This window comes from Ananas comosus, linkage group 25, assembly GCF_001540865.1.
Source record: "Ananas comosus cultivar F153 linkage group 25, ASM154086v1, whole genome shotgun sequence".
Lineage (NCBI taxonomy): Eukaryota > Viridiplantae > Streptophyta > Magnoliopsida > Poales > Bromeliaceae > Ananas > Ananas comosus.
Genome location: NC_033645.1, coordinates 3504979 through 3522110, shown reverse-complemented (window position 1 = coordinate 3522110; position 17132 = coordinate 3504979). Strand labels below are relative to the sequence as shown.

The following is a 17132-nucleotide window of genomic DNA, read 5'->3' as shown; positions in this document are numbered from 1 at the left end:
TTTAATAATAAAGTACCGAATCATTTCTTATAAAATAAAATAATAAAACGGCAGTTGAATCCACGTGGCCTGCAGGGGTGTAGGGTGCCTGTTGGCTGTGCGGGTGGAGCCTAGCCGCACTCGGGGGAGGGGGGCGGCAGTTTTTTTTTTTTTTCCTCTCTCTCTTGTTAAGATATAGAGAAAAGAGAAGAGGATTTGAAGTTTTGTTTCTTTTAGTCTAATCTATTTTTTTTATTATAAAAATTTAAAATATATAATTATTTATATATAATTTTTAAATAATTTAGATCGTATGTATTAAATATAATTTTAATTTTATAATATTAATCACTTAGGTATAAATTTTATAATAAAAAATTTTAAAAAAGGATTGATAGAGTTTAAGTTAATTTTTTATTTTACTAAATTTAGTTGGGAGAATCGTAGAAAATATACTAACTAAGATGCATTCAAAATTTTAAAGTGAAAAGAATATCGGCTAACTCAAATCTAATAGATTGTATGTATTAAATATAAATTTAATTTTATAATATTAATCACTTAGAAATAAATTTTACAATAAAAAATTTAAAAGATGGTAGAGTTTAAGTTAATTTTTTATTTTACTAAATTTAGTTGCAAGAATCGCAAAAAATATACTAACTAAGCAACACATTCAAATTTTAAAGTGAAAGAACTATTGACTACCTCAAATCTAACATATAAAGAAGTTGGATAATAAAAATAAAATTTTGGAAGGTTAGATAACTGATACAAAATTGTTCATAATTCAAAAAATATATATATATTTTTACTTTGATTTTCATGTCAAACTTTAATGTCATATTTATAATTTGTTGAGTGATCAGTTTTACTTTTAAAATTTTTTGAAATATTCAAATATGATTGATTTATTTTTAATTTTAACAATTAAGCTTTCTTAAATTCATATTCTTTACTTATATGAAATTACTAATTGATCAAAACTGATTAACGCTCAACTCTGACTTTGTTTGGAATAAAAACAAAACATATAATAAAAAAAGTAAATTGTGTTTCTGGTCCTCAAACAATAAGATGCGCGAAACTTTACTTCTCGAACTTTTCTGTGTTATAATTTCTTGCTCAAATTATAAAAAATACAATACTTTAATGCTCAAATTTTAATTAGTTATAATTTTTTGTTCGAATTATAAGGCATATGATATTTTAATTCTTAACTCTTACTATTACTGTAAATATAATTTTTCTTATGGTTTTTTTTTAATGCTTCTTATATTTTTATTCTTATATTTTTATTGTAGTGGTTAATGCTTCGTCTTCAATTTTTTTATTTGTACTTTTTTTATTTTTCGACTTTTTTCTCTTTTTTTTGCTGTTTTTTTTAATATTATTTATTTATTTTTTTTTTTTATGGAATTGATGGGCCGCAATGTGCGGATGCCTGCAATAGTTTCTAATTAAACAATAGCACGCAGGAACAACTCAAATTCTCAAGTCGCAAACTGATACATGCTCTTGTTTATACCCACTTGCCTATGTAATACATTTTATGCCGAGCGTCTCTAAAATTACATAAAGGAGGATCGACTAGAGTTGAAACTCAGAGAAACTAGGAAAAAGAGAAAGATGGATTCAGCACTGAAATTAATGGCGCGAAGGATGGTGTTTCTGCTGCTGATGCAGCTTCCTGTGTACCAACTGGCCGTGCTGAGTAGTGCCGCAGCAGCAGCAGCAGCAGCAGAAACAACTTCAGGGCCCATTGCTTTGCCGGGATGCCCAGGCAAGTGCGGCAACGTTAGCATACCATAATACCCTTTCGGCATTGGGCCCAACTGTTAATTTCCGGACTGAGATCTTCAACGGTACCAACGGGACTTTTGAGATCATATGCAATGCCAGTTCCGGAGAACCAAAAGCTTTCCTCGGCACCAACGTGGAGGCCATCGACATCTCCCTCTTCCCGGCAGAAGTCCGCATGCTGAAGTACATAGCTTACGACTGCTTCGACACAACCAGCGGCAAGGCGCGGTGGATAGTTTTCCTGCTAACATCACAATGGTCATGCCATATCGGTTCTCGAACAAGCGCAACAAGTTCACTGCAATTGGCTGCCACACCCTAGCATATATCGTCGGTCAGAACGGCCAACAGTTTGCTTGCGGGTGCGCCTCATTCTGCGATAGCCTCACAAGTCCCCCGAATGGCTCGTGCTCGGGGATAGGCTGCTGCCAGACGGCTATACCCAAGGACGTCGACTACTTTGAGACGCGGTGGGGGTTCCCCACCAATCTGGCCGCGAACATCACTCCCTGTCGCTTCGCAATGCTGGTGGAGGAGGACTCGTACAATTTCAGTACATCCGACCTCCTCGGTTTCGTCGACAGAAACCAGAATGGGGTCCCTGTGGTGCTGGACTGGGCAGCTGGAGATCTTCCATGCCAGGCGGCAAAAGGCAGCCCGAACTATGCATGTCGCAGCAAGAACAGCTACTGCTATGACTCCGCCATCGGCACGAGCTATCTATGCAACTGCTCAGAGGGCTACGAGGGTAATCCCTACCTCGACGGCGGATGCACAGGTTCTGAAACTCTTCCCGGTCAATTCTGATCGATCAATTTTGCACCCTAAAACTAATTATAACTTAACTCGATATTGTATATATGTCTTTTTACGAGTGCGGCTGCTGCTTTTGTTATTTTTGATCCGATTGTCCGACAGATATCGATGAGTGCAATAGTGGAGATCGGTACCCTTGTCATGGGACATGCACCAATCTTCCGGGGAGTTATGACTGCACATGCCCAAAAGGCACTCAAGGAAATCCATTATATCAAAACTGCACCGAAATTCCAGATAAATTCTCCTTGAAAGACAAATTGGCTGTAGGTGAGACTTTCTGTTGTCTGGGCTAACTTCATATATGTACTCTTAAAAAGAAAAAGGAAAAAGAAAAAAAGAAAATACTGGCTTCAAAGCACCCTGCACCATCTACTGAATTCAGATGAAGGCATCAGTTTTTCACAAAGCATGCCTATCCTTCCTTTCGTGCTACGATGGCTTCACTTTCTTATGTGCTTGTTTCTTTGTGCAGGTGCTTGTGTCGGTGCTACCATTGCACTGGCTCTTTGCTTTATAACAATTATAGAGTTGCAGAAGAGACGGCACATTAGAGAAAAGGCTGCGTATTTCAAGCAAAACGGAGGCCAAATACTACACGAAGAGATGACTATGAGGAAAGTCGACACCGTCCGCATATTTACAGAAAATGATCTACGAAAGGCGACCAACAACTTCGACAAGGATAGACTCCTTGGATCCGGAGGTCGCGGCATGGTTTACACGGGGATCCTGGAGAATGACAGAGAGGTCGCTGTTAAGAAGCCTAGAATAGTCGATGAAAAAAACTACAGAGCACTTACTCAGAAAGGAGCTGCTGAGGAAGACCAAAGAGAAGAATTTGTGAATGAAATAATTATTCTTTCCCGGATCAATCATAGGAATGTGGTTAAGCTGTTGGGTTGTTGCTTTGAGGTTCCCGTGCCGATGCTGGTCTACGAGTTCATTTCGAATGGGACTCTTTTTGACTATCTACACGGCGAAAACAGTGCATCACCAATCCCTCTAGACGCCCGCCTAAAGATTGCAGCGGACTCCGCTGAAGCACTTGCCTATCTACATTCTTCGACCTGTCGACCGATCATTCATGGCGATGTGAAGTCTCTGAACATACTATTAGACGACAACTACGAGGCTAAAGTATCTGACTTCGGAGCATCAAAGTTAGTGCCATTGGACGAGGATCAATTTGTCATGCTTGTTCAACGGATTCGAGGCTACTTAGATCCCGAATGCTTGCACACGCACAAGCTGACGGATAAAAGCGACGTATATAGCTTCGGGGGGGTAGTGCTCTTGGAGCTCATCACAAGGAAGAAGGCAATATATATGGACGGCTCGAGTGAGAAGAAATCCTTGGCATCGAGTTTTGTTTCAATGGTAAATCAAAATAAGCTGCAGGATATCGTAGATGATCAAATTCGAGAGGACGGAGCAATGGAGGTGCTGCAAGAAGTTGCTGCTATTGCTGTGCAGTGTCTCCGCACTACGGGCGAAGAGAGGCCGCCGATGAAGGATGTTGCAGAAGACCTGCGAAGGTTGATACGATTCCAGCAGCATCCGTGGGGGCAAAAGAATCCTGAAGAGGCAGAAAGCTTGCTCGGCAGTGAACCGCGGTCATACAGCATTGCTTCAGATGCTATGATGTATCAGAGCCAAGAGGATAACATGATGTTGAATATAAAGGGAGGGAGATGATCTTCCTGTAAACAAATCTATGACTTCAATTTTCAGTTTTCAGTTTCTTTTACTCCGTTGTTTATTGGTTTGTTGGGATTGTATTTAATAATTTGGTTTAGTGGAGTTAGCTCTTTTCGTCTTTTTTTTTTTTTTCCCCGTTTCCATAACGTGATGATGAGCTTCCTTGTGATGATGAAGTGATTTGCATGTTCTATAGATTTTCCACGTTTTTATTGTTTTTTTTTCTGTGACAACGGAATTTAATTCTACTAGAGGAGCATTGGCATGGATTCTTTGATCAAGATCAAAGCTTGTAAGCCGATCCAATTGCAACCAACGTACGTACTATCGGATGTTTGTGACAAAATAAAATAATAAAATAAAAACACTATTTTTAACTATATCATATTACATGAAGTCAAAAAAAATAAAAAAAAAATTAATTGTTATCAAATAATAATAATTTAAAAATAAAAAATAGAGAAAAATACTGCATATAATAAATTAAGTTTAAAAAACCATGTCAATAGTCAGAGTTAAATTTTAAGAACCTTAATTAGAACTCTGCATTATATGAAAGGTAATATTTTTCTCGCCATAATACACATCTCATTTCCAATCAGCGATATACTTAGGGGTGTATAACGGGCTGGGCGGCACGTCGGCCACCCGGCCTGGCACGGCCTTGGGCCGGGCTACAGCATGACACGGATACTGTAGCACCCGTGCCGGGCCGTGCTAGGCTGTTCCTCTGTGGCCCAACGATCCGACACGGTACGGCCCGAAACGGGTCTGAGCCATGCCGGGTGGAGCGAAGGCGGACGGCCCGGCACAGCACGACACGGACCTGGCCTAAGCTCCTGGGGAGGAGGCTCTCCTCCTCGCCTCCGCCCACAGCCCCGTTCCCCGAGGCCCCCGCGAGCCTCCGAGGCCCCGGTGCAGGCCCCCGAGGCCCCCGTGGCCCCCACGCCAACCCGCGCGCCGACGCCGGTCCCCGAGGCCTTCACGCTGGCCTCTCGCGGCACCTCCACCCACGGCCTCAGCCCGAAGCATGGGTACTACGGGCGACAACGGCGCCGAAGCACGGCCCACCCCGGGTCGATACAAATTTATTATTTTTAAAAAATTAAATATTTACTTTATTATATTTATTTTTATAAATTTTTAAATAATTTAATTAAATTTAAACTAATTTTTTTAAAAAATTTTTAACAATAAATATTTTAAGAGACAGCCCGAAGCAAGGCCCTGCCGGGCATGGCCTGTGTCTTCTGGGCCGAAGGGCCGTGCCGCGCCAGAGGCTAGACAGCTTGGGCCCGACCCGGCGTGGCCTGAAATTGAAACGAGCCTGGCTGGGCCGACTACTAGCCCGTTTCTGCCCGGAAAATGTGGGCCCACATTACACCCCCAGATATACTTAAGTGCATGCATGACTTGTTTGTGCTTCAGTTGTTGCTCTCTTCCGTCCGTGGCTCGAGAGAGACTTGCTTTAGCTTTATCCAAACACTCACTGTTGCAGAAACTCCAACTCCTACAACTCCTACATTCTTCATATGCTAAAAGCTCAAAGGCATCGAGAGTTTCTTAGTCCAAAGTTCACAAACTTGAATTTGATCGAAGACCAAAGGTTGATTTCTATACATCATGAAGTTGCAAAGTGTAGTCCCACAGTTAATATCTACATTAAGTCGGAAGTTTTGATTCATTTTTTTTTTCTTTTTAACGGAAGAATAGCATGCCACTCACTTCATACGTTAAGAACAATAATTTTAGTTACAAAAGTGATGCAACAAAGCCTAAAAGGAAAAGAAAGGAGGAAAGAAAAACAACACCTGCACTTGGACTCTCCTAAATTCTACACTTTGATAAAATAAGCCAAGGATTCCAAAAGTCTCATAAGATCGTTTAGTACCAGGGGCATCAGCTTCTTTTGAATCTGAAAAATGATATTATTTCTTTCACACCATATAGCCCACCAGCACCCTGCTGGTTTAGCTAAACACCATTTTTCACTCTTCGCTTTTCTTGACCTCTTTGATGGTTTCCTCTCAAAGTTCACATACATAATCAAAAGAAAGTTTTGACTATTAAGCAAGTTCTACTGTGTGAACACACAAACTAAGGTAGGAACACATTCGGAGTGAGCCCCACCTCTCCCCTTGTTCTCCTGCTTAAGACACTTAGGGCGTGTTTGGTTCGAAGTCGGAGTTGGAATCGCAATCGGAATCAAAATAAGCTGGAATCGGAATTGGAATGGCTCATTACCTAATTCCGTTTGGTTCATCATCTAAATCGGAATCGGAATAAATCATTTCTATTGTTGGTGTTTGGTTCAGGTGGATATAAATAAAAAACGTAATCAAATTAATATACGAACATTATCTTTATAATATATTAATTTAAATTCAAATTAAATATTAAATATTAAAAATTTACATCAAAATTTTTAAATAATATCAAATTTTTAAATCTATTTTTTTAAAATAAATTAATCTTTGAAGTTGAGTGGATAATTCAAAATATGAAACTAAAATTTTATTTATTCAAATTCAAATTTAAAATTACAATTTAAATTTTAATTTGAATCCATAAATTTAATTTAAGTTTGAAATAAAATTTGAATAAACTTCATATAAATTAAAATTTAATTTAAATTCAAATTCATAAGTTAGATTCAAAATACTTGATTAAATTTTAATTTTTAATTTAAGTTCAAATTAAAATTTAAAATTATATATTTAATTTTTAAAATTTAACTTATATTTTAATTTAAAAAGTTGAAAAAATAAATTTAATCCGAATAAATATCCATTCCGTGCCCGCGATCTCAACTTTCCAAATCCTCGGCCCTCTTAGGCTGGATTGGAAAAATTGGCTTGAGTGATGACGGCCATTCCCATTACCACTCGGCGTAATCGGCTCGGAATGGGACTCCGTCCCTTCGCGTACCAAACACCCCCGCCCCGACCGACCCCAGCTCCCCACTCCAGCGCGCCCCCACACCCCACACCACAACGCCGATTCCACCCAACTTCGATTCCAGACTTCCCTGCCGTGACAAACGCAAGAAGAACCATTACCCACACGCCCTTCACTCTCGCTCCCTCCACTCTGTGCCTCAACCCACCTTTTACCATAGTTCAACTACTTTTTAGTGAGGCTCCTCCCTAGAGCGCCTCACATGGTGAGACCGTAAGGCCTGCGTTTGGCTTCGGGCTATAAGTACCAGAACCTGACTCAGTTTCTCAGGTATACGGTATAAGCCTTACAACGCGCTCTCACCGCTTTTTTCCACCAATTTGCGTTTGCGCATGGAAATTGCGGTTGTTTCCCGAGGAATAAGATACAATAGTGTTGGCACTCATCTAGTACTTGCCGGAACAAGAGGACCATAAGACGTTTTATAATTTGAAATTAAAATTATACTTATGTAATTACATTACATAACAAAATACTTAAAAATAAATTAAAAAAATTATTATTAATACATTAATTATACAATAATTAAATAATGGAAATAATCTAATGACTAATAATAAGATTAATTATTAATTAACGATTTTCATCTTCTTAATTAAAATAATAATTAATTAGTCTTAATGTATCATATATCAAATACAATTATTATTAATTATTCTTATTATTAATTATAAAATAATAAATTATTAAGATATGGCATATACTCTAATTATTAATAATATCTATATCTTAATATTATTATAAATAATAATAATAATAATTAATTAAATAATACATTAATTATAAATAAAAATTTAATAACATCGATTATCTAATTAAGAATAATAAATATTAATTAATTATTAATAATTGAATTAAAATATATATTGACATAATAATCATCGATTGTCCATTTAATAATAATAACATTTAATATATAATAAAAAATGAAGATACAATAATTATTAATTATTAATTATAAATAATAAATTATTTAATTATTTAATTATTAAAATAATAAATAATAATTTAAATATATTAATTAGATTAATTAATAATTTACTGCCATTAAAATTCAATTTAGATTTTAATTAATCTTGTTCTCATCAAGGAACAAGCTTGTTCCAGAAAACGAGTGGAACAGTAGTTCCAGCCTTATACCAGCTAGTTCCAGATTCTCGGGGACTACTGTTCCCGGGAGCCAAACATAGCGTTTGGGAACAAAGGGGGGAACAAGGGCTTATTCCCCCCTTATTCCCCAACCAAAAGCTACCTAAGGAAGGGGGAAACAAAAAAAAGAGTTTGGTGAGTGGCGGCCTCAAGATACGTCCAAAATTGGCAATGTCAGAACGTGCATGTAATAATATAAACAGAAAAATTCAAATTGGAAGTAACTATTCAGAAATCCCTAGTGCATCTTATCACTAGTTGCTGTAGTCCACAAAATTATATAATTCTATTAAAACCGTCTAAAGACTAAACAGTGATTATGTGATTAAAAAGGTAAAGACTAAACAGTGATTACATGATTAAAAAGGAATGCCGATAATAAGCAAAAGATACAAGCCCACTCCACCGAATTTAAGCATTTTATTCCAATTTCCTTTTTCTTTTTCTTTTTTCTGACAAACAGCTCTCCTTTCCGAGATGCTGTAACCAAGACAATCTGGAAAACAAAAACTCGGAGTTTTTGTTATCGTATTAAACTGAAATAAATTTTGTATGTATCAATGACTGCACGGATAGCATCTATTGCTGCAGCTTGAGCAGCAAAAGTGTTCCCCTTCTTGTGCCTTTGAGTTCAGAAGTACCAGCAAAGGCCCAGAAATGACCAGACCTAAACCAAAATCCTAAGTTTAAAGCTTAAAAGCATTTGCAGAGATTTCTAATCTCGTAACGCTTCTTTGAAAACATGGAGTCATAAAACTTCAGCTGGGCCAAAGATCTGGCGCTTGAGCGAATTAAAGTTCTCCTTTTCACCATACATCTTACTAGCCACCTCTCTGAGCTTCAATTCGTTTAAATGTAGGATGAAAATGCATCATTCACAGTAAAAAAAAAAAAAGAAAAAAAGAACAGAGGAACAATAACAAGCACGTGCAGAACTTCAACCAAAAAAAAAAAAGCAAAAAAAAATCTAGGCGGCGTGGATTAAAGATAAAAGTCGTCTGAATCCTCTCATTGAGCAGAACCATTCAGGTCAAGTCATTGAATAGTGGAATGCAGGACCCACCTTCAATTATCAAGCAATAAAAACTCTACTTTATACTCCACTTGCCTAGACAATCAATGATTGATCTATATAATACAGTATACAAGAGCAGCAAAGTTGATTCACCCATGAGCATTGCAAAGAAAACAAGAAAAATGGGTTTGGCACTTCCATTAATGCTCTCTAAGAGCTTAATGTTGTCGTCCTTTTTGCTGATGCAGCTCCTTCTGCAGCTTTCTATAATCCCAAGCATATCAGCAGCGATGACAGCTCCTTGGCCGATGGCTTTGCCAGGATGCCCTGACAAGTGCGGCAACATCAGCATACCTTACCCTTTCGGTATTGGGCCCAACTGTTTCCGCATAGACGTCTACGAGATTTATGAAGAGCCTTACCAAATCACATGCAATAACAGTTTCAGCCCGCCGAAAGCTTTCCTGCAAACAGGCAACGTCGAGGTGATCGACATCTCCATCTCTCCAGCTGAAGTACGTGTGTACAATTCGATAGCCCGCAATTGCATAAAAAAGAGGTCGGTGGACAGTTTCTCCGCAAGCATCACTATTCACATGCCTTTCCGGTTCTCAAACAGGCGGAACAAGTTCACCGCGCTTGGCTGTTACACCCTCGCGTACTTTGTGGGTGAGACCGAGCAACATTTCAGCAGTGGGTGCGCCTCATTTTGCGACAGTCTGGAAAGCACAACAAATGGCTCATGCGCAGGAATAGGCTGTTGCCAGACAGCTATACCGAAGGACGTGAACAAATTCGAGATGCAGTGGGGATTCAAGACCAACCCGGTGTCGAATGTCACTCCCTGTAGCTATGCGATGTTGGTAGAGGACGAATGGTACGATTTTACTTCATCCGACCTCTTGAGATTTGATTCAAAAAACAAGAATGGGGTCCCTGTGGTGCTGGACTGGGCCATCGGGGACCTTACGTGCCAGGTGGCAAAAGGGAAGCAGAACTACGCGTGCCGTAGTAAGAACAGTGACTGCTACGAGTCAGCCATTGGGGTAGGCTATCTCTGCAATTGCTCAAAGGGCTACAAGGGTAATCCCTATCTCGACAACGGATGCATAGGTTTGAATTTTTCACACCATCCTTCCTTTACATGATTCCAGTCTGCGGATTTTACATTCAAAACTAACTTGATGCTTTTTGTATGCGCTACTTGCATCAATTTTGACTCTATAAAAATGGCAGATATCAATGAATGTGAGCATCCGGATCAGTACCCTTGCCATGGGAAATGCACCAATACACCAGGGGGTTATAACTGCACATGCCCACAAGGCACTCGAGGAAACCCGTTGTATGAAAACTGCACGAGAATTCCAGAAAAATTCCCCTTCGCGGCCAAGTTGGCTGTAGGTGAGACCTCTTGCTGTTGGCCGACTTTCAACTATAGTTAAGCATTTTAAAATGTAATGCTTGGATATAGTTTGATCAAGTGGTAGAATTAGCTTTATCTAGCTTTAGATTTGCATTATTTGTTGTTAAACCAGACTTAAAAGCCTCAGCTTTAATTATCGTCTATTTACTAGATTGGCCTTGAAGAATCCTAGGCCTACTTACAGGGAACTGAATCCTATTTGATAGTTAGGTGTGAAACTTGACAAGCTTGTGTATGTCTACTTAGCTTGGCTCTAATGGTAGGAAGGGTTTGAAATATGTTCTCTGAGTTAATTTGGGTTACAATATGATTAAACTTTATCGACTACACTACGATAGCAGAGTGACCAATCTAATTAGATAAAACAAACATCTCAACCTTTTTTGTTGACTCCATGCTAGGCATTCTTCTTCCTTTCTTTTTTGATAAAACATGCTTTTCCTCAATGTCATCATTGAAGGACTTTGTTTTGCTGTTGTGTGTTTGCGTGCGGTTTTATGCAGGTGCTAGCATTACTGCCACCATTGCCCTGGCTCTTTGCTCTTTAACAATTATAAAGTTGCAAAAGAGAAGGCACAAGAAAGAAAAAGATGAGTATTTCAAACAAAATGGAGGTCTCAGATTATACGAAGAGATGCGGTCGAGACAAGTTGATACAATTTGCATATTTACAGAAAAGGATCTAGAGAAGGCAACAAACAACTTCGACAAGGAAAGAATCCTTGGCTGTGGAGGTCGTGGCATGGTTTTCAAGGGGATCTTGGAGAACAACAGAGAAGTTGCCATTAAGAAATCTAGAATAGTTGACGAAGACCAAAAAGAAGAATTCGTAAATGAAATAATTATTCTTTCTCAGATCAATCATAAGAATGTCGTTAAGTTATTGGGTTGTTGCTTAGAGGTAGATGTCCCCATGCTGGTCTATGATTTCATCTCCAATGGTACTCTTTTTGACTTTCTTCATGGCAACACTAACGCAATTTCTCTGGATGCCCGCCTAAAGATTGCTATGGAATCTGCAGCAGCACTTGCTTATCTGCATTCTTCGACCTCTCGCTCTATCCTCCATGGTGATGTCAAGTCTCTTAACATACTCCTAGATGAGAACTACGGGGCAAAAGTATCAGACTTTGGAGCATCAAAATTAGTACCATTGGATGAAGCTGAATTTGTCATGTTTGTCCAAGGGACTCTAGGTTACTTAGACCCTGAATGCTTATACAACCACCAAATAACAGAAAAAAGCGATGTTTATAGCTTCGGGGTTGTACTCTTAGAGCTTATTACAAGGAAGAAGGCGATTTATCGTGATGGCACCAATGAAAGGAAAAGTTTAGCATCGAGCTTTGTTTCAGCAGTAGATCAAAACAAACTATGTGATATCTTAGATGATCAAATTGTGGAGGAAGGAGTAATGGAAGTGCTCCAAGAATTAGCAGAACTTGCCATGCAATGTCTTCAGTTTAAAGGAGAAGAGAGGCCTACAATGAAGGAAGTTACCGAAGGCCTACAAATACTGATAAAATTCAAATGTCACCCATGGGGACAAAAGAATTCTGAAGAGACAGAGAGCTTGCTTGGTGGTGAATTGCCAACACACACTGTACCAGATGCGGTGATGTATCATAGCCAAGAGGACAGTGCAATGCTCAATATAGAGGCTGGGAGATGATCAATTGTAAGCCTATGATAAAGAGCAGATCTAATACCGCTTTAACTTGATTTGTTTTCTTTGTATTTCTTCTATTTGGTTGTTTTAATCGGTTTTATTTCGATAGCAATTCGTCATTCAGTTTTTGATGAAGTTGAATTAGTTGTTTTAATATAGTTTTATCAGGCTGGGAGATGATCATAAAAGCTTAAGCCTAAACTACCAGTATCGGCAACACAGTTATAATTATACTAAACACTCTGCACCATGCCCAGGAAAGCACAATTACAGTTTTTATGTGACAATTGTAATAGTGATGTTTAAGGAGTGAACTTTGTATGGCATAAGGAATTTTACAACTTTGTGGTCCGTATACTGACCGTGGATCATACCGTCAACTTGTATATTGCGGAACTTGAATGGTGCAATGGCGCTTAGAGTGAGAGAGAAGCAGAATAAGGGGACATGCATTCAGTTTGCATCTCAAAATTTCTGCTGTGTGCTAGCTAGGAAACAACAAGTAATAAACAATGTTAACTATTAAGTGATGCTAACTCATGATTTATACCAAGGGGCATCGAGTAAACAGGAGGCGTGATTGAATCTAGTAAAGTTGCATCCTTATAATGCGAAAGCAAATTTCTCCTGCAAATTGCAAGCTATGAAGTGTAGTTGATTTTAGGGAAGGCCAACTGAATACACACAAAAAAAAAAGTGCATACAAACATAGAAGAATTACTATCCGGAATATTGCAAATTGAATAAGAAGAGTAAGAATGAGAAACACACTAACTTCAGAGATAGCCATAGTAACAACCAAGTACACTATAATCAATCAGAAGCCATTATGTTATGTATGTATCCACATTATTTATCAAATTGACAAACCATAGACCAGCAAAATTGTACCGTACTACAAGATTACAAACACAAAAACTGAGCAGACAATACAAGAGATTACCTCAAGACTCGACCTTTTCATCTCCTGCGGAAGAAGATACAGCTCCACTAGCACTGCCGCGACCGGCGGCAGTTGCTGAAGCATGAGTTGCCTTTGGCTCTCCGGGGCAGCACCCGCCCGGACCGTGGCGATGATGATGGTGGTGGTGGTGGTGGTGCTGGTGCTGGCGCGCAGGCTGCTGCAGCTGCCTCCCCCTGAGCTGCTTCCTCATATCGTAGGCGTCCTCGCCATCGGCGTAGTACTTGGCCTCCACATCGTGGATCTTATACCCGAGTGTGGAGGTGTAGAGGTTGATAGCGGCGCGGTTGCTGCGGCGGACGTGGAGGGATACGTAGTCGGCGCCGAACACGGACTCCATGGCGTTCTGGGCGGCGGTCATGAGCTTGGTGGCGAGGCCGAGCTTGCGGTGGGTGCGGAGGACGGCGAGGGAGGTGATGTGGCCGTGGCACGGCTCCGACGCGTCCTCCTCCATCTTGGCGAGCACGTAGCCCACGATCTTGGACCCGTAGTCCTCCGCCACGAAGAGGAGCTGCGGCCACGAGAGGATGTGGTACAAGTAGTACTTCATCTGGTAGTTCTCCGGGAGGCACATCAGGTTGCACGCTTGCATCGCCAGCAGGTCCTCCACCGTCGCTTGGCGGATGCACACCATCTTCGGTCTCGAACACTCCGCGCCAAAAATTAGGGCTTAGGATTAGGGCATCGAAGGAAGATTCGGGGGCGGAGGAGGAAGAGAAAGGTGACGAAGGGTTTTGTGGTGGCCGAGGAAGCCTCCGAACAGGACGAATAGAAGCGAAGCATTGAATCGACTATCTCGTTGCCGACTTTACAATCGTGAGATAAATATGGCTCGGGAGACTGCCGAGTTTCCTTGCCGACATTGCGTGGCTTTGGATCTGCTTTAAAAAATCCCAGCCCATCCCGGTCCGGCCCGTGCTGATCCAGGTACGGGCTTCTCATGGGCCCAAACTGCCAGGCCTGGTCGGTTCATATCTACATTTGTTCAAAGCAAATCGAATCAGGCCGAGACCGAACTTGGGCCGGCACTGGAGTCGTCACAGGTTGACGTTTCGACGCCGACTCCAGTGCAACAAAAACAACTCACCCGACAACTCCTCGGCCTCCCTAAAGCACAATTCTACATTGAAGTTTCAATTCGTAATCCTATGTCAGGTAGTTTGGGAGGCTAATATGGGGAATTTTCTGCATACACTTTTTCATACTCGTTCGTTAATGGAAATGCCTGACACTGAATGCCACCTTCTTCTGTCTCGAAGTAGGTAACAAATAAGGTAACACGTAGGGCGCATGAATGCCATACATCGTCCACTCATCTTGCGTGATGGGGATCGAGGGCAGAGCGTATGATGAATTTATTTGGTCCCAGTGTTTTAATGCCCTGCAAGCTAACAAGATCAACTCAATTAAATCTCTTTCTTCTTTGCGTGACTCCCAAGGAGTTCATTAGAGGCAAAGGCATGCCCAGCATGATGACTTGGCAAAATTATGATTGAAGAGTAAGGGCCCCTTTGCCTCGTTGGAGAATCTTCATAAGAGTTTGTCTAGCAAGAGCTCGGTCAACTGGAATAATGCGTACTATACGTATGGGAGATATCTAAATGCTTAAGCGACATTTTTAGCTTCCATATACATCTACAAGGTTCAAAAGCTTGTTCCAGCTTCAATTTCTTTTTACTAGCATGGTTTTTCACTCTTTGTGATAGATCTTATTTTATTTTATTTTATTTTTCTTTTGTTGATAGATTGCAGAGAATTTTTTTCCTGAAGCTAGAACAAAGAAAAAAAAAATTATGAATAGGAGAGAAAGAAAGTTGACTTTTTTTTTTTTTGAGAGAGAGAGAGAAAAAAATTAACTTATTCTTTCCTGGGAAAGTATGCTGAAATATTGTTTTTGGCAGTCAATTCAAACCCTGATCATATAACTCACAGACAGTTTACATTTGAGCTCATGCCTGGGTTGTCTTCAAATCACACTCAGCAACAGCCATTTCTGAGGCCATTAAGGTATTAATACACCACAAGCCCAATGCATACGTCACATTACAGCTTAGACTCTAGTTAAGAACCAGCTCAATTAATCTAATATCATGCTAATAAATATATAAAATCAGAATATGTTTCCTAGTTGGATCCTTTTATTTTTATTTTGGCCTACTGTTATCTAATTTTAATGCAGCATGACTAGTGTTCTTGTTTTCTTAAGTATTTAGATTAGAGTATCTTTTCTAACGCCAACTGTACCATACATGCAATTGCTAAGCTGTCATCAAACCAGCTCCCAACAACCCAACAACCCAAAGTGATTGATTTCTCAATGGAAAAAAAAATGGTTAGGAAATTTGCTACGGTGACCAAAAAAGAGTAAGACCTGCTAACACAGAACAGTTATGGATATGTCATGCCAGGTAAGGAGAAAGGGAAGGATACGACAACATCGTAAACTGGATAACAAAGTGATGGGCAACATTCTATTAGAAATACCTTCAAAGCATGGTTTTGATTGAGCCACAGGGACTACCAAGGTCAAAAGTTTCTTAATTATTCAGGGGGTAGGGACTTTATTCAGCATTAACTATTATAATAATTCACCGACCGTCCCTACAGCAAGTGGCAAAAAGTTTGGTGGCTGGTTTCCGAGACCCAAGTTCGAATCCTAGTTGATTCACATTTTCAGCTAAATTTATTTCTAAATAAAATAAACGAAGTGGGTAGCGTGCTACCTCTCTCTCAAAAAAAAAAAACTATTATAATAATTCCACAAGGGGCTTGGGGGAAGTTGGATAAAGCATCTAATTTGCATTAACTGTGCCTACTTAATTGTGTTTTGGCTAATTTCTGGCCCTGTAACTTCCACAAAGAAGCTCTTTATTATTTGATTTTATTTTGGGGAGGGTTCAATATATACCATTTATCTTACTCCAGGTCTGCTAAAGAAACAGGAGAAAATCTCGATAGAACTGCACCATTTACATGTGACATGCCCACACCCGATGAATACGATAGCTTTTTTTTTTTTTTTGAGGGATAGGTAGCACGCTACTCGTTTTGTTTATTTCATTTAGAAATAAACTTAGTTGGAAATCTGAATCAACTAGGATTCGATTTTGGGTATCGGATACCAACCATCAGTTTCTTTGTCACTTGCTTTAGGGACGGTCAGTCGATGAATACAATAGTTAAAAAAATAAAAATTAGAACTATGATTAAACTGTTAGATTAGCTTAACAAGCTGGGATGTCTAGTCCAGCAACAAAGAGGCAGGAAAGGATCCCTCTAATCAGTCTCTCCACCAAAGTGGTTGGGACCACATTACTTTTTGATCCATCAATGTGGCCCACAATGTGGTTTAGCTTGTCTGGGATGCTGGTTCTCCAGCAGTGCCCTTTTCATTGACTTGGCATGCTGTGTACAACAATCAAAACCAAGCAAATAACTAAATTTATTAGTGGTAAATTTGTACTAATTGAATAATATATCTGGCTTTTTATTTATTTATTTATTTTTACTTCAGTAGTTCAACCTTTAACTTTTCATTTTTAAGGTAAAATTGATTGTTAGTAATTTCACTGCAAGCTAAAAAGAGCCACTGTATCATCATCATCATTAAATAAAGGAGCAGACACTATAATAAGAAACAAAGGTGGGTCCCCTG

The 17132-nt window shown here is 39.5% G+C and overlaps 3 protein-coding genes across 3 annotated transcripts; 2 read left to right on the top strand and 1 right to left on the bottom strand.

The window, feature by feature from the left end:
* LOC109703746 (putative wall-associated receptor kinase-like 16) lies at nucleotides 1609-4339 on the top strand. The gene is made up of 4 exons (XM_020224468.1): nucleotides 1609-1776; nucleotides 1999-2560; nucleotides 2701-2868; nucleotides 3074-4339. The coding sequence occupies exons 1-4, from the start codon at nucleotides 1609-1611 to the stop codon at nucleotides 4294-4296; spliced, it is 2121 nt and encodes a 706-aa protein (XP_020080057.1). The 3' UTR covers nucleotides 4297-4339.
* On the top strand, nucleotides 9596-12830 carry LOC109703484 (putative wall-associated receptor kinase-like 16). The gene is made up of 3 exons (XM_020224088.1): nucleotides 9596-10534; nucleotides 10658-10825; nucleotides 11351-12830. The coding sequence occupies exons 1-3, from the start codon at nucleotides 9604-9606 to the stop codon at nucleotides 12517-12519; spliced, it is 2268 nt and encodes a 755-aa protein (XP_020079677.1). The 5' UTR covers nucleotides 9596-9603; the 3' UTR covers nucleotides 12520-12830.
* LOC109703487 (N-alpha-acetyltransferase daf-31-like) lies at nucleotides 13261-14293 on the bottom strand. Its single transcript, XM_020224092.1, has one exon. The coding sequence runs from the start codon at nucleotides 14109-14111 to the stop codon at nucleotides 13461-13463; it is 651 nt and encodes a 216-aa protein (XP_020079681.1). The 5' UTR covers nucleotides 14112-14293; the 3' UTR covers nucleotides 13261-13460.